The sequence below is a fragment of the Microdochium trichocladiopsis genome, assembly GCF_020744255.1.
Source record: "Microdochium trichocladiopsis strain MPI-CAGE-CH-0230 chromosome Unknown B0I36scaffold_4, whole genome shotgun sequence".
NCBI classification, from domain to species: Eukaryota; Fungi; Ascomycota; class Sordariomycetes; order Xylariales; family Microdochiaceae; genus Microdochium; species Microdochium trichocladiopsis.
The window spans coordinates 2,959,253-2,981,524 of NW_025763547.1; the positions used below are offsets into that span (position 1 = coordinate 2,959,253).

General features: G+C 56.0%; 7 protein-coding genes across 7 annotated transcripts; 4 read left to right on the forward strand and 3 right to left on the reverse strand.

The window, feature by feature from the left end:
- Positions 1-138: 138 nt before the first annotated feature.
- B0I36DRAFT_362161 (uncharacterized protein) lies at positions 139-1,546 on the forward strand (the record flags this gene model as incomplete). The annotated part of the gene is made up of 4 exons (XM_046158607.1): positions 139-330; positions 389-891; positions 961-1,028; positions 1,101-1,546. The coding sequence occupies 4 exons, from the start codon at positions 139-141 to the stop codon at positions 1,544-1,546; spliced, it is 1,209 nt and encodes a 402-aa protein (XP_046014332.1).
- Positions 1,547-2,143: 597 nt separating this feature from the next.
- On the forward strand, positions 2,144-3,802 carry B0I36DRAFT_109918 (centromere/microtubule-binding protein cbf5). The gene is made up of 3 exons (XM_046147866.1): positions 2,144-2,456; positions 2,523-2,796; positions 3,165-3,802. The coding sequence occupies exons 1-3, from the start codon at positions 2,410-2,412 to the stop codon at positions 3,600-3,602; spliced, it is 759 nt and encodes a 252-aa protein (XP_046014333.1). The 5' UTR covers positions 2,144-2,409; the 3' UTR covers positions 3,603-3,802.
- A 46-nt stretch (positions 3,803-3,848) lies between these two features.
- On the reverse strand, positions 3,849-5,402 carry B0I36DRAFT_430709 (uncharacterized protein). Its single transcript, XM_046162544.1, has 2 exons — positions 4,953-5,402; positions 3,849-4,842 (listed from the first exon to the last, which is right to left on the reverse strand). Exons 1-2 carry the CDS (start codon positions 4,989-4,991, stop codon positions 4,120-4,122), a joined length of 762 nt encoding a protein of 253 aa, XP_046014334.1. The 5' UTR covers positions 4,992-5,402; the 3' UTR covers positions 3,849-4,119.
- Positions 5,403-6,793: 1,391 nt separating this feature from the next.
- On the reverse strand, positions 6,794-9,315 carry B0I36DRAFT_430710 (uncharacterized protein). The gene is made up of 3 exons (XM_046162545.1): positions 8,753-9,315; positions 8,446-8,694; positions 6,794-8,393 (listed from the first exon to the last, which is right to left on the reverse strand). Exons 1-3 carry the CDS (start codon positions 9,033-9,035, stop codon positions 7,138-7,140), a joined length of 1,788 nt encoding a protein of 595 aa, XP_046014335.1. The 5' UTR covers positions 9,036-9,315; the 3' UTR covers positions 6,794-7,137.
- Positions 9,316-10,632: 1,317 nt separating this feature from the next.
- On the reverse strand, positions 10,633-13,227 carry B0I36DRAFT_321591 (uncharacterized protein). Its single transcript, XM_046153725.1, has 2 exons — positions 12,575-13,227; positions 10,633-12,476 (listed from the first exon to the last, which is right to left on the reverse strand). The coding sequence occupies exons 1-2, from the start codon at positions 12,864-12,866 to the stop codon at positions 10,795-10,797; spliced, it is 1,974 nt and encodes a 657-aa protein (XP_046014336.1). The 5' UTR covers positions 12,867-13,227; the 3' UTR covers positions 10,633-10,794.
- Positions 13,228-14,933: 1,706 nt separating this feature from the next.
- B0I36DRAFT_204694 (carbon-nitrogen hydrolase) lies at positions 14,934-15,962 on the forward strand (the record flags this gene model as incomplete). Its single annotated transcript, XM_046148814.1, has 3 exons — positions 14,934-15,069; positions 15,148-15,475; positions 15,593-15,962. Coding segments are annotated over 3 exons (834 nt in total), but the record flags the coding sequence as incomplete, so codon positions are not given.
- Positions 15,963-19,859: 3,897 nt separating this feature from the next.
- B0I36DRAFT_321603 (uncharacterized protein) lies at positions 19,860-21,976 on the forward strand. Its single transcript, XM_046153726.1, has 4 exons — positions 19,860-20,552; positions 20,638-20,701; positions 20,781-20,935; positions 21,012-21,976. Exons 1-4 carry the CDS (start codon positions 20,297-20,299, stop codon positions 21,842-21,844), a joined length of 1,308 nt encoding a protein of 435 aa, XP_046014338.1. The 5' UTR covers positions 19,860-20,296; the 3' UTR covers positions 21,845-21,976.
- Positions 21,977-22,272: the final 296 nt, after the last annotated feature.

Here is a 22,272-nt window from a genome sequence, read left to right on the forward strand (position 1 = left end):
CCCCGGATCCAGTCAAGACGAATATCGTCTCTCCCACATCGTCTCGCCGTTCCCGCCAATACCACGGTCGAAGTCCGGCCACACAGGTCGTGAGCTCCCTTTCAACAGAGCCATCGCCGTGCGAGGGCAGGTTTCAGTATGCCGACCTGGAATCCCGAGGTCGATCCGGACAATCGGGTCATATTCCCGCCGCAGGGACTTCCTCTCGCCGTAATCGTCAATGTCGCCATCTTCGTGGTCATCTCGACAGCTGCAATAGCAGTCCGGGTGTTTGTCCGCGCGAAGGACAAGGTTTTTGGCTGGGATGATGGGATCATGGTTCTTGGTGGTGTGAGTTGTAAAGCACTGGCTTGTTGGAAGGTCAAGGCTGACAGATCCTTTGTTGCAGGTCGGCTTCATTGGCGCTTCGATACTAGCCATCTGGGCTGAACTTGTGGGCATCGGCACGTTCGACATCTATCTCAACCAGTGGCAATGGGAGCAAGCCAAGAAGGTCGATGTAGCGTGGCTGCTCGTGTACTGTGTCCCGATGACACTCGTGAAAGCCTCGATCTGCCTAACGCTTCGCCGAGTGGTCGGGACCAAGCGGAACCTGCGAGTTACCATCACAGTGCTCCTGGGCGTTCTCTCAGTCTCCTTTTTCGCGGCTGTATTCGGTACAGTCTTTCAGTGCCGACCGTTTGAAGCCCACTGGAATCTGGAACTCGTGGAAACTGGAGAAGGCAAATGCGCTGCGGAGGCTGTATTCGTCGTTCTGGGCTTCATTGCAAGCTTTGCCACGATTGGAGTCGACGCCGCACTCGTCGTGATTCCAGCCATGGTTTTGTGGAAGACGAACATGCACCGCAGTGCGAAGCTGCAGGTCTTTGGCATGCTATCAGTGGGCTCAACGTAAGTCTCGTTTGGCGTGTCCGCCAAAGCCCTTCGCGTGTTCCACTTGCGCTAATGGCATTCTAATAGGGCCTCTATCATAACCATCATTCGAATTCCCTATGTGAAACGGTACAACCAGCCGAACGACTCACACTGTAAGTCGAAGAAGAGCGTGGCAGCGCCTGATCGCAGACGGTCAAGCTAACTATAGTTCTCCCTTGTAATAGACTACATGGCCATTGTAGTACTGTGTAGCCACATAGAGATCGGGGTCGGCGTACTCGCATCATCGTTTCCATCGATACGGCGGTTGTATCTGACATTGCGGAACGAAGGGTCCTACGCATCTGGTGCCAACGAGGCGTCGGCCAAGAGCGGCCCAGATGATGGACTGGTGACATTTGGCGGAAGCAATAAGCCCAAAAGCAGGAGTCGAAAAGGAGCTGGTGTCTCGCACGAGCGCTTCCGGAACCCAACAGACCTGGGCATAAGCTTGACGACAGTACAGGGGCGGCAGAACAGTAACTGGACTCGCTTGCAGGACGGAGATTCCGACAAGGAGACTATTCTGCCAAAGGATCAGGGCATCAGGGCCGAATATACGTTTTCCGTTGAGGTAGACGCAACAACCGATACGGACGCCAGTAGTTCGCGGCCACGGGCGGCAACTTAGAAACAAAAATTGATTATGGGCGATGCACGATAGATTGAAGCCGACATGATATCCGGGTACTGTTTGCTTATTCGTCGTGGCTGGCAGCGTATACGGAGGACCTGGGCTGGGGTACTTGAAGTGCGGGTCTTGCGAGCGATTGTGGAAGACTACAAAATCGTGGTTGGAGACACCTCGATCATCATATCCGCAAATACTTTGAATCACGGTGTGATCTCATCGCTAGCCTGCTGTGGCCGTGTTGGTTCCCAGGCCAAAACGCAGACGAAGTGCAACACTGAGATTTCGGCTTTGGAGCTCTCCACATGGCCCAGGTTGAAGAATGGGTAGCTGGCGCGATTGCAACAAGGCTTGCGGGTCGATCCAGCACTGGCACATGCGAATGGAGTCGGGCTTTTTCAAAGATCGAGCGGTTGCCGCACTTCATGAGATTTCGGGTGCTTCGTCCATGGGTGGTGTCTGTGGACCGTTTGCGGCGACAGCTGGGGCAGGCACGGACGCCACAGCTCAAAGGCCCGCCCGCCCCATGAACTTCAGCCACGGCAAGTGGGGTGTGGCAGAAAGCTCCATCTGCTCAAGCTCTGCCCGAGGCCACATAAATTCCAATCGCGGACCTCGACACGCTTACCAAACTTTTCTCTCTCCTTCGACAGCCCGCGCAATCAGGCCAGCTTGGCCTCACCAGGATATGAGCACTGCTGCAGCCGGCCTCCAGCCCTGCCACACCTGAGCGCCTTTTCGCACCCGCCCTGATCTCTCATTCTTGAGCAGTCTCTCGACGGCACGCGCGCGATTGCACACTCTCGAACTTGACCTGCTGGACTCTCCGTCGCCACATGCTCGACTGAGCAGTCTTCGCCAACATGTCTGACCTTGTCGCGTACTACATGTCCGCGCCGCCGGTTGCAAGGTTCGTCTCCTCCGCTCCCTCCTTCCAACACCTCCAAGCAGCTCGCTAACTCCGGCACACTTCCAGGACAATCGCAACGGCTGTGTTCGTTAGCTCCGTAGGCATCTACACCGGCCTGCTTCCCAGCTACCACTTCTTCTTCCACCCGTCGCTCTTCTTTAAGCTTCTTCCGGAAGTCCACCGCGTCGTAACATCCTTCCTCCTCACGGGTCCGCAGATGGCTGTCCTGTTCGACACATACTTTGTTTTCAAATACCTGAGCCAGCTGGAAACTGGATCGAGGTTCTCCAGAAAGGAGGACATGATCTGGTACCTCATGGTCGTGGGAAGCGTAATCATTGTAGGTCAAGCCTCCTCCGTGACTGCCCGCTTCCTCGTGACTCGACTTGGTCCGCCCCTTCCTTTTCCTTCGTCTGCACTGCACCCTACACCTCAGATTATCTGCCCGCATAGTGAAGCTGCTCAACAGCTATGTGGTTCCTGGAACTGAGGAAGATCGCCCCTGCATCCTGCCTGGTCCGTCATTCGCAAAATTATAAAGGGCCAGTGTGGTATGTGGGCATGGTGGGATTTCTATTTGGATGACTCGGGTGATGTCTTCGGACGATTTGCCTGGGTGGTATTTAGAGCCCTACATATCTTTGCTTCTTCGCACGTGTCTTCCTGTGCTGGCATGGCAGTATTCCACCTGCTAACCAGGGATCACAGTTCTTGAACACCGTCTTGACGGGCGCCATGGTGTACTTGCAGGCGCTTCTCATCGCCTTGTGCTATACCGCGAACTCGGATCTGCGAGGCGCCACCGCGCACTTCTACATCATCACGATTCCCGCCCAGATGATGCCATATTGTCTCTTGCTGGTGCAACTATTGTTCCCCAACGGCTTCGAGAACCTCAAGGTCGGGCTGACTGGTCTCGTTGCTGCTCATCTACATGACTTTTTGACTCGCATCTATCCGGAGTTTGGCAACGGGCCAAACCTGATTCCGACTCCGGCCTTCATGTCTTACATAATGAGCACGCCGAGAATCGAGAATACGGGCTTTGGTACTGCGTTCAGACCCAAGTCCAACGCGGCGGGTAGTGGCAGTGGTCCTCTGCCAGACTCGTGGAGAAGCAAGGGGCCCGGACGCCGGCTCGGATGAACTAGGGCCCAGAGCCAAATAATACAAGCGAATTCTTACATGCCACAATAATATTATGCATGGTGCCGACAACTTGGCTTTAACTTGGTGAACTGGTGCATGGTTATCCCCGACGTAGGTTTTGCACCGATTGAAGCAGCGTTCGCATCATTCCGATGCATGCGTACCTTACTTGATACCTGGCTGTCCGGCGTTTGGGCAATTAGGCAAGTTTGTTGTCACTCTGTGTTCGGAAAGCCAACAATGTGAATTGATGCCGTTTGGATTATGTACTAGATATAAAACTATGATGCGCTCGCTTTGAACCGTGTCTCGTGATAATGTGTCATAAGATATGCTTGCTACTCCATGCTAAAACCCTCTCTCCTTATCAATTAATCCTCCTCTTCAGGAAGTCACTCATCCCCAGACGACGGGGACTTCTAATACACCACCAAGATGCATGTATGTAAAGGTCAGAGAGTATCTGCAAGGCCCAGGATCTCCCGGGTCCCATTGCCGGAGTCGGCTACCCTGTTTAGAGAGCAGCAAAGATGGCGGCGCCGGCGGCGAGGACCTGAGCGCCGAGGATGGCGGTGGGCATGGCAGCAGCGCCGGTGGGGACGGAGGGAGCAGCAGTGCCGGAGCTGGTTGTGGACGACTGTGTCTCGGCGGGACCGCTGGAGCTCTCGGTCTCGCTGCCGGAGACGGAGGCGGAGGCAGAAGCCGAAGACTCGCTCGGGCCGGGAGTCTGGGAGGCGGACCCGCTGCCGGAGACGGAGGTGGTCAAGCTCATAGAGTTGGTGACGGTGGGGAAGACGGACTGGGTGATCGAGTTGAGGTACGACTCGAAGCCAGACGAGGCGGAGCCGATGGCACCGGCGGCGGAGGATGAGATGCCGCCGACGACTCCCTCGTAGGAAGAGGAGGCCTCGCCGATGGCGGACTCGACGGAGGACGAGATGGCGCCGACGACACCCTCGGCAGTGGATGCAGCACCGCCAATGTAAGAAGTGGCCTGGCCAATGGCGCCGGTGAGGGTGGCATAGACCTCGCTCATCTCGCTGACGATGCTGCCCTGGACGTTGGCGGCCTCGGAGGAGATGGAGGCGTAGGCGGCGCTGGCAGCGGGGCCGACAGCAGTGACGGCGCTCTGCTGCTCGGCGATCCAGCTCTGCAGGCTGGTGTACTGGGCCTGGAATCCGGAGGCCGCAGCGGCGATCTCGGAGGCAAGCGAGTTGACGGGGTCCTCAGCCTGGGCCTGTTGTGGAGGAAGAGTGGTGTTAGCTGCCGGGTTTGGAAAGACCTATCAAAAGGGACAACTCCGTCCTGGAGGGCTGAGAGAGTTGAGGTTGTTGAGGTAATACTTACAGCGACCATGGTGGCAAGAAGGGGAGTAGAGAACTTCATGTTGGCGGTATTGATTGTCTGAAGACTGGAAGACTGTCTGGAGAGATGGTTGAGCTGGTCCGGCTTCGAGGATCGTCGTTGATGGGAGAGTTGTCACTGATGGTGATGGTGAGAAGAATTTCGTGGGACAGAGAGGGCTGATTCCTGAGAGCTATATACCCTCCAGGCCACACCTCGTGAAGACATCGTCGATGCAGACAGCTACGCCGCCCAAGCCTGTTGTTCATACGGCGGGCCTGGCCTCCAAGGGCAAAAGTCCCGGTTGGCGATGCGGTCTAGAGCTTGAAGCAGATTGTGCACGTCATAGTGTGGGACGACTGCTGGGCAGCCGCGAACCCCCTGCTGTTGTCCCGTTGCTGTTGACATCGCGGGCGGTCTTGTAATTAGGTTTGACAAGCTTTGCTGGTCTAGAAGCCTGCAAGTTTGACACGATGACCGAGGAGTGAGGTTGGGGAACTTGGCAAAGTGCCGTGGGAAGAAGTTGGCAGCCAATCACGACTCAAGTTTCCATCCGGGGGTTACACCAAGTACAGTATACTCGCTGTAAGGGGCCGCCTCCCCCCAAGAAGTGGGCACTAAAAACCTTGGAAACTGCCCTGCAACGCCAGCAGCACCCGTGCCTGGCTGGGCCATGCCAGCAAATCTTGGATGCGACCATACCAGGCCCCGGCTACGCGGCATTTCCCCATTTTCCTCCAAATTGTGTGACTTCACCATGGCAGGGATCTGGATGGACAAAAACTCGATGCCCGGAGCATTTGTGGTCATGCCCACCACCTCCCCCAGATCCCCCAGCGGAGCCTCACGGCGCACATACGCCACACCTTGGCGATGCAGCGTCATCCAAGGACCTGATCAGGCAGCAGATCGTGGCACAGGCACGGCTGCTCGGCATGAGATGAGCTGTGCTACACCACGCAAGCCACCGGCCATCAGTCCCGAGCTGCTTGTGCTCGGTTGCTTGCCGTCTTGGCGGTGACAATCATGGCAGAAACCCCGGCCAGCGGGCTTCATCCCCACATCCAGGCCGGGTCCGTGGGAGGCCTGGTGGAGAGAAGACGACTGCCCACAGGCCTACGTCATCATGAGCCGACCCATGATGAAAACACCCATGCAAGGTACAAACGGCAGTGCTTCACGATCGTGAATTACAAGCCGCTGAGGCTCGAGCGTGGTGCCTCTTATTTGCGCAGTGCTGCAGTTCGACAGGTCAAAGGAGCCGACCTTCCCGATCCACTTTGTAAATGGCCAGGCGGGAAGAATCCACAGCCATTATTCAAAACAGAACAATACATGCAAGTCTCTTGATGCCAACAGGTGAATCCTGTTCAGATATCATCACGAAAAAGCCGAAGTTTATGTTTAAGAAGTCCCGTTTGTCGTGCCCGTCCGCGCAGGTCAGGAGGCTACTGGCATTCCCACTCTTTTGGTGTAGCCAGCTTAAAGAAGAGCACAAGTGTGAAGCCCTGGGATTGTCAGACGGCAAAACTTTGGACAAGATCATGATGATGTGCTCTGCAGACGGGTCAGCCCGGATCATGCCATCTAGCAGCGCGTGGTTGATGAAACAAATTGCCGATGAGACATAACAGCAACTCTGCAGTGCAGGGCAGTGGCATAAGCCTCATTATGAAACACGGTAACCAGCATAAAACGGGCACATATCGCTGTACAAGACCAGATTGTGGGAACCAGATTCAATCAAGTTCATCGCTGGGGTGGCTGGTGTTTGGCTGGTGTTAGCGATGTTCCAGGGAAGAAGTGGCTGCTGCTTCCATTAGTCCCGACTGGGTGGCTGGCATGCTTCACTCCGCCGTCCGACATGGGTGGGCCAAGCCCAACGTCCCATTGTCTTGGCCCAGCCACAGATATACGTGCCTTCGTAAAGGTGCTCTGCTTCTGCACCAAAGGAGGCCCAAGGGTTGGCAGCCATGGCTGCACATCATTGATGGAAGGAGAACAAAAACAAAAACATCAATTCTGATTGTGCAGAGAGAACAGTTATCGCTCAAAACTATCACAGGTACATGCATCCACGAAGAGAACAACCTTGAAAGACAATGCAGCCGGCCCATATTTTCTCCAACATTCCAACCAATATATTCGAGAGCATTAACTTGGAGAATCGCGAACGCTTGTTTACTGCCTACGATGCCCGCTCAACAGGCGTGGCTTCTTCCACCGTGATTGACGGCGGCACGTAGGTCTTTGGCACTCGTATCCTCGGCACCAAGGGCACCGCGAGGTCTGGTGCTTTGGAGCCCGGCGGGGGCGGCGGGATCCCATGTGGCAGCATGCTGGTCTGTTGTGTCCGGGTAGCAGCGGAGGTCGAGCCCGTCTGCTGTGTGGTTGCTATTATCTTTGCGATGGCCGGGTTCGATGGGTTCACTGCCGAACCCGTGGGTGCGGAAGGTGCTGGGCGCTTGCTGCCCATGGAGGCGCGGTATGGATTGTGGCTAGGAGATGGCCACCGCGAAGGGTGCTCACGGCTGTCTTGTTGTTGTTGTTGTTGTTGTTGCTGCTGCGGCTCTTGTCGAGTACTCTGTGTGTTCGCGTTGCTGGTGGCTGATGCTTCCTCGGACATTGGACGCCACGATGACGTTGTCAACCCATGAAGGTATGAAGTTTCCATGGGATCAGCCGCCTGATGTGACGTGGTCGAGTCTTGTCTGTTGCCAGATAACAGAGCCATGGCAGGGTCCGCGAGCGAGTTTTGTCGGCTGTGTGCTTGTGGTACATATGTTGGAAGCGCGGGTGGCTGTTGGTGGCTGACCGCCGGGAGGGCCGTTTGTGAACTCATGGAGCTGGTGTAGCCGTGTATCCTCGACATCGCAGGCATCGGCTTGATTTTGATCTTTCCGAGCTGCATCTCCTTTTCCAGCTCGCTGGGGTAATGACTGGTTCTGCTGTTTGTCCGGCTATGAGAGTTGATATGCTGTCGCTTCGACGATAGCTCGTATTCGCTCAGGTTCCCGACGGAATAGGTGGCGTAAACATTTGAGCCGATCGACTTTGGATCCGGTGTTGATGTTGACGATCTTCCACTACCTCCATGGCCAGGCAAGAGCAGTGGCTGTGGCGAAGTTGACTTTCGGCCGCGGTTGGCCTGGTCTTGGAAGTCAAATTCGGTGAAGTGATTCATGTTATAGAGTCGTTTCTGCTTGCGATGGTAGACGAAAAAGAGGCCGATGCCGCCGAAGAGGAGAAGTGCACCACCAATCGCAATCCCCACAATGGCGCCAGTAGTCATTGCCGTTGCGTTGCCGGGCGTTCCAGTAAGTGCAGTTTCTGTCGGCGGATCCGTGATTTCCACGGCGGATGAGGAAAAGACGCTTTGGCTTAAGCCGAGCAAAGCGCCATCATGAGGTCGTTGTTCACAACCTGCTTTCAATGCAACCAGGACTGAAGAAATGTTAGAGATTGAGACGGGCATCACATCTTTGGAGCCACTTACAGTTCGACAAGTATGAAGTGGTGTCGGTATTGCCGTAACATTGTGTACAAGCATCCATTTTGTTGCCGGAGAAGCTGCCGCCATCGGCGTCACAGTACTCATAGATGTCCCGGGTCGGGTCCATGTTCCCCACGAGCAATGCAGTCTTGAGAGACTTGCATGCCTGACCGACATCGCATGGTGACGAGACTCGCTTTGACTCATTTTTGAAGCCAAACATGCAGACATCTATCGCGAAGCGGGCGTTATCTGGATAACGGTCAGTCACGATCGCCCTCACCTCCGAAATTTGATTATAGGAACTCACAGATGAACCACGAGCTATCGCTCTCTCCCAGACTCGTTGAGTTGCTGGTCTGCAGACATTGCATGCAGTTTTGATACTTAATTCCGGCAGTCTGTGTCGAGAACTCATCGTTGAGGCAGACAAGTTCAGACGTTTCCGTGGTGGATGAGTTGGGATCTTGACTGTCAGACTCCGGGTTGTTGAGACAAACTGCTGCACAGGGAGAGCCTGGGGTGACTTGAAGAGCTCGCGTGTGACCTGAAAGCATGCAAAGGCATACCAGTACGCCTATGAAGCTCAGCATCGTGGACGAAGAGGAGGTTTCCAGCCGCCAAAGCAGACGAAACACAAGTCGCGAGTGCGTAAAACGAAGGCCCGCTATCGTAGCAAACACGACATTGCTGATTGAAGTTGAAAGAATTCTAGGGAATATCTCGAACAAAGCCAGGGGCAACAAGGTGAGAAGTGTCCGCGAGCAGATGGACTAGCCTGGAGTAGTGTTTGACGAGACAAGGTATGACCTGCCACACCACAGGCCGGCGGCTCGTGAGTCTTGACGACAAGGCAGAAACCTACAATACCCGCTGGCTCTTACACGAATCGGTCCTCGAGGCCGGCCCTCATCTAAGGATGGGGGGAACACACCCGGCTCACCACGCGGCAAAACAGGTCGATCTCGGTCCTGGGCAAATCTCCAAGAATAGACACAGCCACAACCACCCTAGAGACAGAAACGCCCATGTCCCTCTTTCAGCACTGGACATTGAGAAAAAGTCGCGCCATACATGCCTGCCGGCGGAAGGCAACCTGGCTTCCGAGTACCCTGAGTGGTGGGAGTCGAGGTGTGGGGAGCGGCTTGAGCCGACTTGGTTGGCTGTTGCGGAGGGGCTCCACACACACCGGGCGCTTAGAAGCCATCAACCACTTACAGGCCCTTGTGCACGCGCGCAAGGGCATCGCGGTTGCCTCTTCCAATTAGTACAGAGGCAGGGGCAGCCAATCATGAGTCCCCGACGTGGTTCTGAGGCGGCCAGGCCGGCCCAAGACGCGGCCTCTTCCAACAGCAACAATCCTGGTTTGAGTAGTCGCTTGTGTCTCCTCACCCATGCAACGTCGAGTTGGTTAGCAGCGTGGGCTTGTCCAACCCCGCGTGCCATTTGTCGGTCCTTGCAAGATAGCTGATCGTTCTGGCAAGCTTGGCCCCCGCCCTCAAGTCTGAGTGAGGCCGGACTTGGGAATAATGATTACACGAGCCAAGGCTCTCCCTCACTGGTACGCTGAATTCTTGCGTCCTCTCATTAGATTCCTTGCTTGTTCCCACACATATTCGACATGCCCCAGCTCAAAGAGATAACGAATTGACCACACCAGGAGGTGCATGAAGAGTCAAGCCTGTTAAGCTGTACACCTGGTGGAATGCACATTTCCAAAGCTGTTCCGCCAACGCTGCGGGCACGAGCACGGCGCGGTTGTTGTACTCGATGGTGTAGTACAGCCGGCCCTTCATCGGATAGGTTGTGATTCTTGCCGGTCTCATAAGCCTTTGAGAGCTGTGCGAGAGTAGGGCATGCACACGTCTTTGTTAACAAGGTGTGTGGGGTACGGCGAGTTGGCGGTGACTTGCTGGGGAGGCATGATCGATGAGGTGGCGAGGCTAATCATGAGTGCCGTGTGTGCCTTCATCGAGCTTAGACCGTGCCGGTTGGAGTGTCAGATGCCGGCGGCAAGTCGGCTCGGCGTGTTCTCCTCCCGATTTCAGACCTATTGGCTGTAACAAGCTAGGAAATGAAACAGAGCTGCCAATACGCATTCTTTTGGGTCTCTGGAATAGGTCCTTCCGGTAAGAGTTGCACCCAAAAATAGCATCTTCAACACGACATGACGAAACAGATCAAGAAACATGTGTTTGCAACTTTTCAGGATATAGGGTACCCGCATACTCGTTTCAAATTATGTTGTAAATGCCAAATATAGTCCCCGCCCAATGCTATATAATAAAGTGATTCGATGTTGCGCCCGCCCTTGATGTAAAAAAAAGTGGAAGGTGCCCGACCTTTTGTCACTCAGCCGTATATCCTCTCCGACATCCCCGAAGCAGGCGTCTCGAGGTCCTCGAACTGTGTCTCGCGCCTCGACCTGTCCGGCAGTCTCGCCTTGCTGTACGGGTTCGAGAAGTTCCTCGCCACGCCCTGCCCGCGCCAGCCCCCATTGTCGTACTGGAATTCCGCGCCGCCCGCATATCCCTGATGCTGCTGCTGTTGAAAGTGTCCATTCTGACCCGGGAGACTGACACCAGCGGTGCTCTCGTTGGCCCAGCGAGGGCGGTGCTGAGGTAGCGGGTTGCCAATGTCAAGGCCGATTGTGACGTTCGATTCGCCCGGGCCACAGTCTGGAGACAGGCTGCCTGTCCCGCTTCCGCTCTCGTCTCGCGATGTCGTCACGATTTGAGGTGGGGTGTACTGCTTCGCGGTGCGGAGCTTGGGCACCGTCGGCATAGAGAGCTTGATAGCTCTGGAAGCCGCTGGCGGTGGGGGAGGAGGTGGTGGGAACCCTCCGTTAGGCAACAGTCGTGCCGTGGGATCATCGTTGGGCGAAGGACCACGGGGAGGAGTCGCGTGCTGGTGGTTGCTGAAAGCTGGCGAAGGACCGCGAGAACCAGTTCCGGCTGTGACAACCGCCCTGGGCAGCTGGGGAAGTCCCTCGTGCACTGGCAGTGGGTGACTGTTCGAGTCATCCAAAACATACGCCTCGACTCGGGCATGGGCTGCAGTCGACATCTGCGGGAATATTGACAAAGACGACAGCGTTCGTGGCTTCGGAGGCTTTTGACGTTCCTGAAACTGCGGACCCTCGGGTGCCCCTTCGTGTTCCATTTGGGACCGCTGGTGGTTCGGCTGAGGAGGACTGGGCGACCGAGTCAAGCCTGCCCGACTCATCGTGTGTGGTATGTATGCCGGGTGTGTAGGTAAGGCGGCATTCGGACCCTGTGCCCGTTGGTGAGGGTCGAAGTTGTAGTTTGTGTGGCCGATCCCCGCTGATGTGATGCTGCGCGCGTCCTGCTGATACAGCTTTTGGGTATAGTTGAAAACCGGAGCAGGCTTCATTTGGGCATCGAAGCTACTGGCAAGCGAGTTGTTCTTGCTGTGTAGACTTCGCATGCCGCCTCCCATGAAATGCGGGGGCATGCCATGGTCATACATTCGCGGGTGGGAGATTTCTCTTGGATCAAGGTTGTACATCCGCTTCTGCTTGCGGTAGTAGACCCAGAAGAGTGCTGTGCCGCCTAGGAAGAGCAGGCCGGCACCAATTGCGATGCCGGCAATGGCGCCAACGCTCATTCCTTGGGTTGTGTTGCCCTCTGAAAGGGTCGTGTTCGCCGATGGATCAATCACTTCGACCTCGGCGCTTTGAAAGACTGAGCTGCTGAGTCCTAATAGGGTTTCCGAATTAGGGCGGTAGTCGCAGCCGCCCATCAGAGCAATCATAAAGTTCGCTAGGTAGGTCTGGTCTGCGCTCGACTGCAGACACTTGACACAGCTGCTGAATCTGGGTCCCGTGAATGAACCACCATCCGCTGTGCAGTAATCCAGCGCGCCTGTCTTGTCTGGGTTGAGAATTCCAACCTGCAAGGCATCCTCAAAGGGCTGGCAGGCATATTCTGTGTTACATGGCGATGATACCAGCTGCTCCATTGTGACATTCGGATAGCCATACAAGCAGACATTCACCGTGTAACGAAGGTTGTCTAGAAGGAAAATCTCTGTAAGTATTCTTGCCTTCCCGATCACCTGCAGTGTGCGTATTGGGGACAGTATCTCCGTTGAAGAGATGCGGTCGACTTACAAAGATACCAATCGGCATCGCTTTCTGTGCCCTTTGAAACATGACTGCTTTGCAGGCACTGCAGGCAGTTCTTGTACTTGATGCCCGCTGCTTGCGTCGTGTATTTCGAGTCCGTGCAGACGACATCTTTTGGTGTAGTTGTAGATTTGATCGGGTCATTAGGGTTGTCTTCAGGGTTGTCGAGACAGACCGCAGCGCAGGCCGAGCCAGGAGTGACCTGCAACGCAGATGTGTAGTGGCTGAATGTCAACAGACAGATGGCGAGTATCATTGACGCACAAGCCCGGGCCATGATAGCGGATCCTTTTCGACTTCTGCCACTGTCGATTCGGTTGCGATTTGGTGGTTTGATGACTCGCTACCAGAGCGTTCTTGGCATGACAGGCACAGCCGACAGCGCTCCAGGATCGTGACTGTGAATGGAAATGAAAAACAGGAAACAACACAACACGAGAATCAGAAGGTCAAAGGTTGTCGAGTGAAACCTCGTGATGCATGAAGTTTTGGGCACCAGCTGGCTATATGCGATGCACGTTTTGGTGGCAAACACGAAAACTGTTGGTCCGGTCTGCCTAATTTTGGGCTGAAAGCGCCAATGTGACTGTTGGTTCCTAGGATCATTCCCTGTCCTTCACGCCACGGAAGCATGATGGTGTAGGCCGGCTCGTTGCCGAGCCTAAAGGAGGATAGACTGGCTGCAGCATGTAGGCACTGTCTGGGATTCTCGCCTTTGCTACGAATAGCGTCAGCCACCCCGTGCAACTCTATTCGAGGAACCCGGGGAACACAAGCCGTAAGTGGGCTCCCGGCAGAAACATGTTGCCACGTCCAGACGCGGCCTGACAAACAATGAGCCACTAGAAGGCCTGGCTCAAGCGCGACGCTGCACGACAAGGACTGGGATGCTTGCTCCAGGCCCTTCCAGGTTGCGTTGTGGTGCGGGTCAAAGACAAGCTCTGAGTGGTTGAGCAGACGCCTTCACAATAGACTCTTGCAGAGTTGTTGGATCCACGGTCATGGGTGTTCAGCCAATGAAAGCCTCGACCGCTCTGGTTGGTGGGAGGAATGCCCCGATCTCTGCGAAGCCAAGAGCCCCTCACCAGCATGCTGTTCTCTCCTTGAATTCGAAATCGATTGCTCTTGATGGACTCGGCAGATTCTTGACCGCACATCTCGTGACAAAACTACCAGTACATGCAATAACGCATTTCTATACACTCGGGACGCAGTGCACGTGCCTGTTCCCATGGGCGAATGGGTGAGAGAGCAGCCAGAATTATTGGTCGGATGTGGTACGCTCAAAGTAGGTAACCTGTCTCAACCGTGTGCAATCACCAAAGAACTCGATTGCCAGCAAGACCAGTAGTGTGCTGTAGCCCTCACCTCGGTCTGCAAGACTTGCCGGTGTGATTACGTCAACTTTGTAGTCCCCGATTGAGTCCACGCGGCAGGATCCACGTCGTCCCCAGTCTGCTGCGGTGTGACCCGGCCGCGAGACAGCACGGCCCCGCCGTTTGGCAGCGCTTAAGGGAGCCTGCTTAGTGGCTCAAGGTGGGCAGTAGGTTTGCTGGACCCTTGGAAGCCACCCCGGGGCGCTGTTCTGCACGCCTGGGCAGCCATCATGACCAACAGTGATGGTCCCAGTAGTCCCAGACCCCACGGGCACTGAAACTCCAGCATTGTGAGCTAGCTCGATGGAGCATAGGCGCTCCATTGCCCTGACCACGGATGTCCAGCAAGTGGCAGAAGCTGCCGGCAAATGGTGCTTGTGGACGAGCCATTGCCAGGGCTGGGAGGGGTTTCCGGCAGAGATGACGGAGGCGGGCCAGGCGGGCACACGAGCAGTGTTGGAGACCCAATGGATTTGGTTCTGCAATCCGCGCCTCAGGAGAGATGGGGGTCTACTAGCGACCCCTCCCCCCTCCATGTGCTTGTGCTTGACCACTTGAGGTCCGTTCCAGTCCCAACTCCCATTATTCCTGTCCCTGGCTTGGCGGCATACTTTGTTGGTTCTTGACAAGATATAGCAAGGCCACTCCCGTGCCTGCCGGCTGCACGACCCGCCCGTGCCTGGCTTTCTCGGTAGTCCTGGTGCAGCGTGCATCGCGCGCGACGGGGTCGCTGGTCGAGATCAGGTCAGTGTCATCCGGAACCTCGCCCGTCGTCAGGCCGCGATCCACGAGGAAGGAGAGGCAACCGAAAGGCCCCAGCACGCACGGCAAACGGATGCGACCAGAGCACGACGCGAATCACTCCGGGAGAACAGTAGAATAAGTTGGCCGACCCGCGGATTACATCTGCATCTGGGGCAGAGAAGCGCCAAGCGGACATACGTTGGTGCAGCGCCTGATTTTCCGCCATGAGGATAGGGTGCCTGCAGTTCGCGCCCCAGGTTGGGGATGTTGACGCCAACCTGAATCGCGCAGAGGCCGTTCTCGCGGCGCACGAGGATCTCGAGCTGGACCTTCTTGTTCTGCCAGAACTGGCATTCTCTGGTACGTCTCATCGTCCGCTGGACGGACATGGCCGGCTCGGCGCACCTCTGTCTAGACGCACTGACGCGGTTTTGGTAGGATACAATTTCAGGTCTTTGCGAGACATTGCGCCGTTCCTCGAGCCCACCACATCCGGCATATCGTCATCATGGGCGCGCTCAACAGCACTCAAGTACGATTGCAACGTCATCGTTGGCTATCCAGAGACGGCGGATGTGTCGCACAAATGGCCCACAGACCCCGAGTACTACAACTCTGCCGTCGTCGTCAATGCCGACGGCGACGTTTGGGGCCATTATCGCAAGTCGCATCTCTATTACACGGACGAGACATGGGCTCTAGAGGGCTCCGGCTTCTTCAAAGGTCACATACCCGGTTTAGGGAAGCTCGCCATGGGTATCTGTAAGTGTTCCTTCACGGCAAACGCTGTTGTGCTTGACGCATCGCTAATCATGTTTTGCAGGCATGGATCTCAAGTAAGTCGCCTTTTGGCGGAGAATTCACTGTGTCCCACGCTTACCAGCAATAGTCCTTACAAGTTCGAGGCTCCGTGGACTGCATACGAGTTCGCTGTCCATGCTCTCAACATAGCTGCGAACGTCGTTGTGCTCTCCATGGCTTGGCTAACACGAGAGCCCGCTGACACGTTTTGTTCTCATCCCGCCGAACCAGACATGGAAACACTCACGTACTGGATCAAGCGCCTGGAACCAATGATAAGGAACGACAGCGACGAAGAAATCATCGTCATCTTTGCCAACCGCAGTGGAGTCGAAGATGATGCTGTCTATGCAGGGACGAGTGCTGTGATTGGCATCCAACGAGGAGAGGTGACTGTGTATGGTTTGCTTGGCCGCGCGGAGGAGAAGCTTCTTGTAGTCGACACCAGTAAGCCAGGATTCGCGAAACTGGTCTATCGTCCAGAGGGGCGGGATGAGGACGAGACTTCGATTGCCTCCGAAGATGGATCTGACCAGTTTGGCTTGGGTCCGGATGAGAACCATGATCGAGGGGCAGATGAGCAGGGTCACGGCTCTACTAACATGGGCTCTGAGCCACCACACCTCATCGGCCACCGCACCCACGGCCATGTTCTCTTGGGGGTGGATCCTTCATCGCCCATGTCGACAACTTTCTCCTTGTCCATGTTCGGCGACTCGCCATTGTCCCCAAGGTATTTCTGGGACCAATCTTCACGGATCGGAGCTCCGGTGCCCACGCAGTTTCCCAAACGTGACATGAAGAAGACTTACCAAGATTGGAGGACATCTTTATTGTCCCAAAGCACGGTATTTAGCGTCGATGGCACCCAAAACTTCGACCTGTTGTCGGAAGCTGGAACCGACCCGCAGGCCGAGTTCTCACGACTGATGACGCGCCTCAGAGGCGCGCCCGCCGAGACTAGATCTGCTGCCAAGCAGACAATGGCGGGCAAGCCGAGGCAGAAGGAAACGGTCTCCGGGGTTCCTAAAGTTGGTTCCCGTGACCCCCAGAGAGATCAACGGACCCACCACAGAACGCACTCCAGGAGCCAGGACGTTGCAGACCCCGAGGTCACTCTGGATACGCTACGGCAACAGTCCCCTCGCCGTAAGATGTCTCAGGAATATGGCACTAGAGAAGGGTCAGCTACTGTTGATTCGAGGAGCGGTAGGAGACCGCGTGGTACCGAAGATTTCGCCTCACCTGACGTCGACCACCTTGGCATCGACCTCATCACCATGAGACTTGCCGAGGCACAGAACAAGAGGGACAGCCTACTGTGCCATGTCGATGAGGACGATTACATCATCCTGCGAACTCAAAGGAGGGACTCGCCAACTCTGAATGAGATGGAACCTGACAATGACCCACCGCGAAATGCATCGCGAAATACGCCAAGATCTCGCACGCAAGCGGGGACCAAGGCGGACGTACCACAAACACCTCATCAAAGCGATCTTTCGCTATCCGAACGATATGGTTCACCAAGCCGGACAGGTGGACGTCAGGCACGTGGGCAAGATGCGCCTCTGTCCCCACCGTCCAAAGCCATGTCTCAATTTGTGTCCCACGAGGTGACGCACAGGCACTCGAACAACGACCTGCGAGTTTCCGGCAGGACGAGCCGATCTCGGCTCAAGGATGACCGCACGGACACGCCTGGCTCGAGATCGAATGATGTGCGCGACCGGAGGTCTACTGAAGCTCGCAGCGGAGCCGGTCACGATGTCGGAAGATCGACTCCACTCAGAGACGGCCATCGGCAAACGCCTGTCAGCAGACAGCATAATGACACTCCGTCGTCGCGGGCCAAGCTGGCAGAGAAACATGGCACGAACACGCCGTTGAGCATCTCTATAACGTCGTCAACAACATCGTCCAGGGAAACCGAATCGCCAAAGGGTCGCAGTGGCCAAAAGAGGGAGCGGAGGAGCACAAACACCCCAAGGACTGCCGAGATGCCGCCCACGCCGAAGGCAATGGTTCTTCCACCCTTGCTTGACTTCGAACTGTCGTCGAAACCGCCGGGCGAGGCACGTGAAGCCTCACCGGCAAATCGTGCTGTGCCTGAGCCAAGGAAAGCTCTAGCTGATGCCACGGTCAGCCTGCTGGATACTGGAGCTGACAAAATCACCCGACCGCGGAGTGCCGTGTGGTGAATCTCCCAATAGCCTGGTTTGCAGTCGGCCAGGCTGCCCTCCTGTCTGGAATCCTATTCTTCATTCTGTCATTAGCGAATCTGTTGTCTTTGTCGTGTTTGTATGGATTTTCTTGTGAGGAGCAGGTTTCGGCATCATGTATACACCTGTCGCTTTATTGCAGCATAGCCAAGCGTGCGACCCACGAAGAAATGATACTTATCAGGTTTGACGATACGATTTTGCTTTGGTTATAACTCTTGAGATCACCTTCCAGAGAGTTGGCTCCAGCGGAGCTTGTGATCGCGATGACTTGTAGGTAAATGCTCGGTGCCAACGAGAAAGAGTTTCACGGAAGTCAAAACCCAACGACACTTTGCGCTCAATTGAAAGAAGTTTGAGCAATCTACTCCAAGTCCAAGCAAACGATTTCAGAAACACGAGCTTTGTTCATACATCCAATCAAAGTACGTAAATCACCATTTCCGCGAATCGCAGGTCGCTGAACGTTATTTTGTCTGCATGCGCGCACCTACGTGGACCAATACCTGCCCCAGGCCTTTGCGGTGGAGGGCGCCAAGAGGACCCGGGAATCTGGATTTGCCGCTGCGGTGTTGTACCGCGCGGTTTTGGCACTTTTACCCTGTCCGCTCTGTAAGGATGATGCACTTCTTGGTTTCTCGGGCAGAGCTTCTGGCCCGCCGCCTCCAAGACTCCCCGGGCCTACGCTCAGAGCGGCAGGCGGAAGCAGCGGCAGCGATCCCGCACGGAGAATGCCGCCTGTTCGCTTATAATCAAGAGGGCGCAAGTATGACCCCGTTGGCGCTTCGGTTCCGTGATCTACGCGAATACAGGGCGGGTTCGGCCTGTTGGCGGGAGCAGCGTTGGCCCGACGCAGGCAAAGTGGATTCCCTGTGCAGCTCCATCATGCAAGCATGCAGTAGTAATACCTGGCTGATATGGCCAACGGATGCCGTCTGGAGAGGAGATCATCATCAGCCGAGCAAAGGCCATGGGTTTGAGCTGCTCGCCCTGACAATTTTGGGGTCCGTGGTGACATTCTCAGCCGGTGGTCGTCATGCCTTGAGGCCCATCCTGGTCAAAATGGTCAAAGTGGAATGAGGATTGCAGGAGAATCACTTCCCGTCAAGATTAAGAAACAGCGTTGCTTCCCCGTGGTGGCAGATATTGCCCCCACTGTCGGCCAGCGTTCCGAGCTGCGCTCAGATGCCCCAGCGGATCAGCGAGCGGCCAAGGGCGGCTGCCCTGCGCCGCACGAGCGAGCGCCATTTCAGTGTGATCCCTCACGGGAGGCGACATCAATACAATACCATGCCTGCCCCAAAACCCCCTGCCCCTTGATGATCGGGTGGGCTGGAGGAGGGTGTGGGCCAGTGGGGTCGGCCGCTGCCGAATCCTGGCATTCCTGGCCCCATTGGGCAGTCACGGCGGCTAGCCGGCCTGTGTGATTGGCTGCTTACACATGAAAGCTTGCTTGCGGGCTGCCATGCTTGTCCCGCCTTGGAGCAAACTAAAAGTCCCCAGCATTCAGGCGTGAGTGTCAGTTGTGTAAACAAGCTTAGGAACTCTGCCGATCTTGGGCGGCAACTTGACACCAGGACCCTTGGCCAGGTCTTGCCGCCGTGGGCATGCGATGTGGGATCATATGGCAAGATTGTGATGGGACTCCTGGGCACACGGCCCGACATTTGTGTTGTTGGTTGTAGCCTTTGCATGAGTCAATCTTGTTGGCTCCGAGGGGTTCCTCTGGGGGAGACTCTTGGCTTGGGAAATTCTGTCGGTAGAGGCGTAGAGTGCTTACTAGCCAAGCTCAAGTTCACAGACTAGGACTTGTACGAGAGGGAAGGAAGGACACGTCCGCAACGTACTTAGTGTGCAAATCCCGTCGTGCTGTTACGAGCCGTGCCTCAAAAGAGAGAGCTAGATGTGATGGGCTGGCCGGCGCCAAGCACGGCCCGGCGTGCCCTGCATGTTGAATGGCTGTCCCCCACCCGCCAGCGCCATCATCCCAACCGTGCCAACCACTGCCTGGCAGGGATGCTGGATACCACTGGGCGAATCGCAGCGCGGTTCAGCATGTTCAAGCTGCTCAGGTGTGTCGAGGAGGCCCTGGTCCTGCGTCTTGACTCTGCCTCTGTCCTGCGGACCCCACAGCACACCTGAGGGCCCTCAAGCCTGACAGGTAGGATCGGGGTAGCGTCTCCATCCATCACCGTGACCGCCCGCGCTTATGCTCAGTCGTCGAGTCGCTCATCAACCTCGTCACGCCTCCTTCAACACTATTGCGGTGGTGCATCCATGACTTCAGCGCGTCCTCAGGCTCCCCTTGCATATATCTCATACGCATCGCCCCCCTACAGCACAGGCGGACATATATCCTGAACGCCTGGCCCCAGACCTTCGGTAACGATCGGTAACGTCCGCTCCAATCGCCCATCAGCAGAGACCTGCGCCCACTACAGGATCTCAAGCACTACACATTCACCAACGCTGGTTCACGCACAATCCTCGCGCAGTGCGCGGTGGTTCATCTCCACCAAATCGCCATACAGAGAGGCAACACGCACACAGCTTTGGCACCAGCCATGATCCGCCCCTGGACTGTGCTCGCTCTTGCGAGCTCGGCGACAGCCATTCTCGTTACAACTGGCTCAGACTGTTCGTCACAATGTGGCAATGTTCTGAGCTACACGCCCGCCGACGACGTTGCCTGCGGGGATATTGCCATGACGGCCACTTCCACAGGTACTGTCTTCCGCAACTGTCTGAGTTGCCAGATAGCGAGCGACTACGTCAACACCGGAGCCAAGCCTGTGACGTCGGATCTCCAATCCACAATCTGTGAGTATTCCATCCGGCCTGCGAGAGCAGCTCATTGAGCGTCGCTATTGTACTTGAAGCTGACTTTTTTTCACTCCACTGGAAGACAACCTCCGCTTCGCTCTCTCACATTGTCTGTTTGATTTCGGCACAAACCCGTGCATCACATCGTGAGCCTTTGAACACCCTGTGGTCCGCCTTTGGTGGACCTCCCCCACGTGTGCGACCATACTAACCACAATCTCACAGGACGGCGTGTGAGCCTCTCAAGAATGCCCTGCAATACGAGAATCTGGCCCCCAACGTCACTTCCTATGGCTACTGCAGTACATGGAGCGATTTGCAAGTGCCGAAGTGCAGCGCTTGCCTAAAGGCCATGGATGGTGGCCACTACCTAGTAAATTGTAAACTCGCCCTCCCGCTGTGTCGCTGTCTGAGCGACGAGATGTGCGACCGACAAGCACTAACATGTAATGACAGATCTCCAAGTCCTCGACGGCGCGTGCGACTTGCGGCTCCAGCCTCCGCAAACAATACCTCTGGACGGCGACATTTTCAACACGGACAAGCAAGTCCAGGTCACCGTCCCCAGCGCCACGGCAGGGCCCACGGGATCGTACAATGTCGGCCCGTTCAGCTATGGCCAGCTTGCTGGGATTGTCATCGGCGGAGTGGTAGTGTTCCTGCTCCTACTAGGCTGCGGTGTCGTCATCAACGGGAAGCGCCGGAGGAAGGCGTACCTGCGCAAACGCGGACAGATGCACAAAACCTGGCCCGGCGACCACGGCGGCTCTGGCGGCGGCGAAATGTTCGAGACGCCCGTCAGCCAGAAGCCGCTGCGGGGATGGGGTGACTCGCCCGTCAGCGCCGTCGACACGGAGCACACTTTCCAGAATTACACGACACCAGTCTCTGCGCATGGCGGTGCCGGTCTGGACTATCAGCTTCAGCTTCAGCTTCAGCAACAGCAGCAGCAGCAGCAGGGAGGCTTTCCAAGATATTTTTCACCCTACGCCACACCCGTCGAGCCTACGAAGAACATTGGCTGGCCGGTTGAGCAGCAGCAGAATATCGGCATGGCGGTCAGCCCAGACACTGATGACGCCGTATACTGGGGAGGCTCTGCAGGTGACACAAAGGGAAAGAGAAAGGGAAGCAACGATGAATACGAGCTGCAGGAAGGCGTCAATAGTGGTGGAGGTCATCAGTATCCCTATGTGCCACCACCCCCAGCACACCAGGCGCCGATGCTCAGTCATCCTGGATACGGAAGGCAAGGGAACACGCCGCCTGGTTCGTCGGGCCAACGCTGAGGGCTCTGTGGGTTTGGTTTTTTGGTTGCGTTTGCGTGGGAGATGTATTTTCAGCGTCAAAGTACGACAGCAATGCCTCATTGGCGCAAGGTGTTCACATGAGTAATGCTCGAATTGAACGATCAAAGTCGAGATTGGTTGTCTGCAGGTTGCATGCTCGAGGGTATTTGATGACCCAGAACGAGGTGTCCGAATCATGTCCGAAACCCATTCAGCAAGCGAATCCGAAGCGAGGCTCAGGCAAGTGATAAGATATGATGTGGCTAGTAAAGTCCCCTACAGCATGTGGCTGAAGCTGATCCCCACATGGTCGCGCATGAGTGGAGCGGCCAAGTCGCGGACCCGGAAAAAAATTGGGAGCTCCTGGTCCAAGGCCCGTGTAAATTTTCAGACCGAGCGAGTCCCAATTGAAAACCGGCCATCGCGCA

Coding starts and splice junctions, on each gene's coding strand:
- B0I36DRAFT_109918 (XM_046147866.1), top strand. CDS start 2,410: ATGTCTGACCTTGTCGCGTACTACATGTCCGCGCCGCCGGTTGCAAG. Junction 2,457..2,522: donor TCCGCGCCGCCGGTTGCAAG/GTTCGTCTCCTC, acceptor GCACACTTCCAG/GACAATCGCAACGGCTGTGT. Junction 2,797..3,164: donor TCGTGGGAAGCGTAATCATT/GTAGGTCAAGCC, acceptor CAGGGATCACAG/TTCTTGAACACCGTCTTGAC.
- B0I36DRAFT_430709 (XM_046162544.1), bottom strand. CDS start 4,991: ATGAAGTTCTCTACTCCCCTTCTTGCCACCATGGTCGCT. Junction 4,843..4,952: donor TTCTTGCCACCATGGTCGCT/GTAAGTATTACC, acceptor CCTCCACAACAG/GCCCAGGCTGAGGACCCCGT.
- B0I36DRAFT_430710 (XM_046162545.1), bottom strand. CDS start 9,035: ATGCTGAGCTTCATAGGCGTACTGGTATGCCTTTGCATGCTTTCAGGT. Junction 8,695..8,752: donor CGATAGCTCGTGGTTCATCT/GTGAGTTCCTAT, acceptor ACCGTTATCCAG/ATAACGCCCGCTTCGCGATA. Junction 8,394..8,445: donor CACTTCATACTTGTCGAACT/GTAAGTGGCTCC, acceptor ACATTTCTTCAG/TCCTGGTTGCATTGAAAGCA.
- B0I36DRAFT_321591 (XM_046153725.1), bottom strand. CDS start 12,866: ATGGCCCGGGCTTGTGCGTCAATGATACTCGCCATCTGTCTGTTGACA. Junction 12,477..12,574: donor CGATGCCGATTGGTATCTTT/GTAAGTCGACCG, acceptor TTTTCCTTCTAG/ACAACCTTCGTTACACGGTG.
- B0I36DRAFT_321603 (XM_046153726.1), top strand. CDS start 20,297: ATGATCCGCCCCTGGACTGTGCTCGCTCTTGCGAGCTCGGCGACAGCC. Junction 20,702..20,780: donor ACAAACCCGTGCATCACATC/GTGAGCCTTTGA, acceptor ACAATCTCACAG/GACGGCGTGTGAGCCTCTCA. Junction 20,936..21,011: donor TGGCCACTACCTAGTAAATT/GTAAACTCGCCC, acceptor ATGTAATGACAG/ATCTCCAAGTCCTCGACGGC.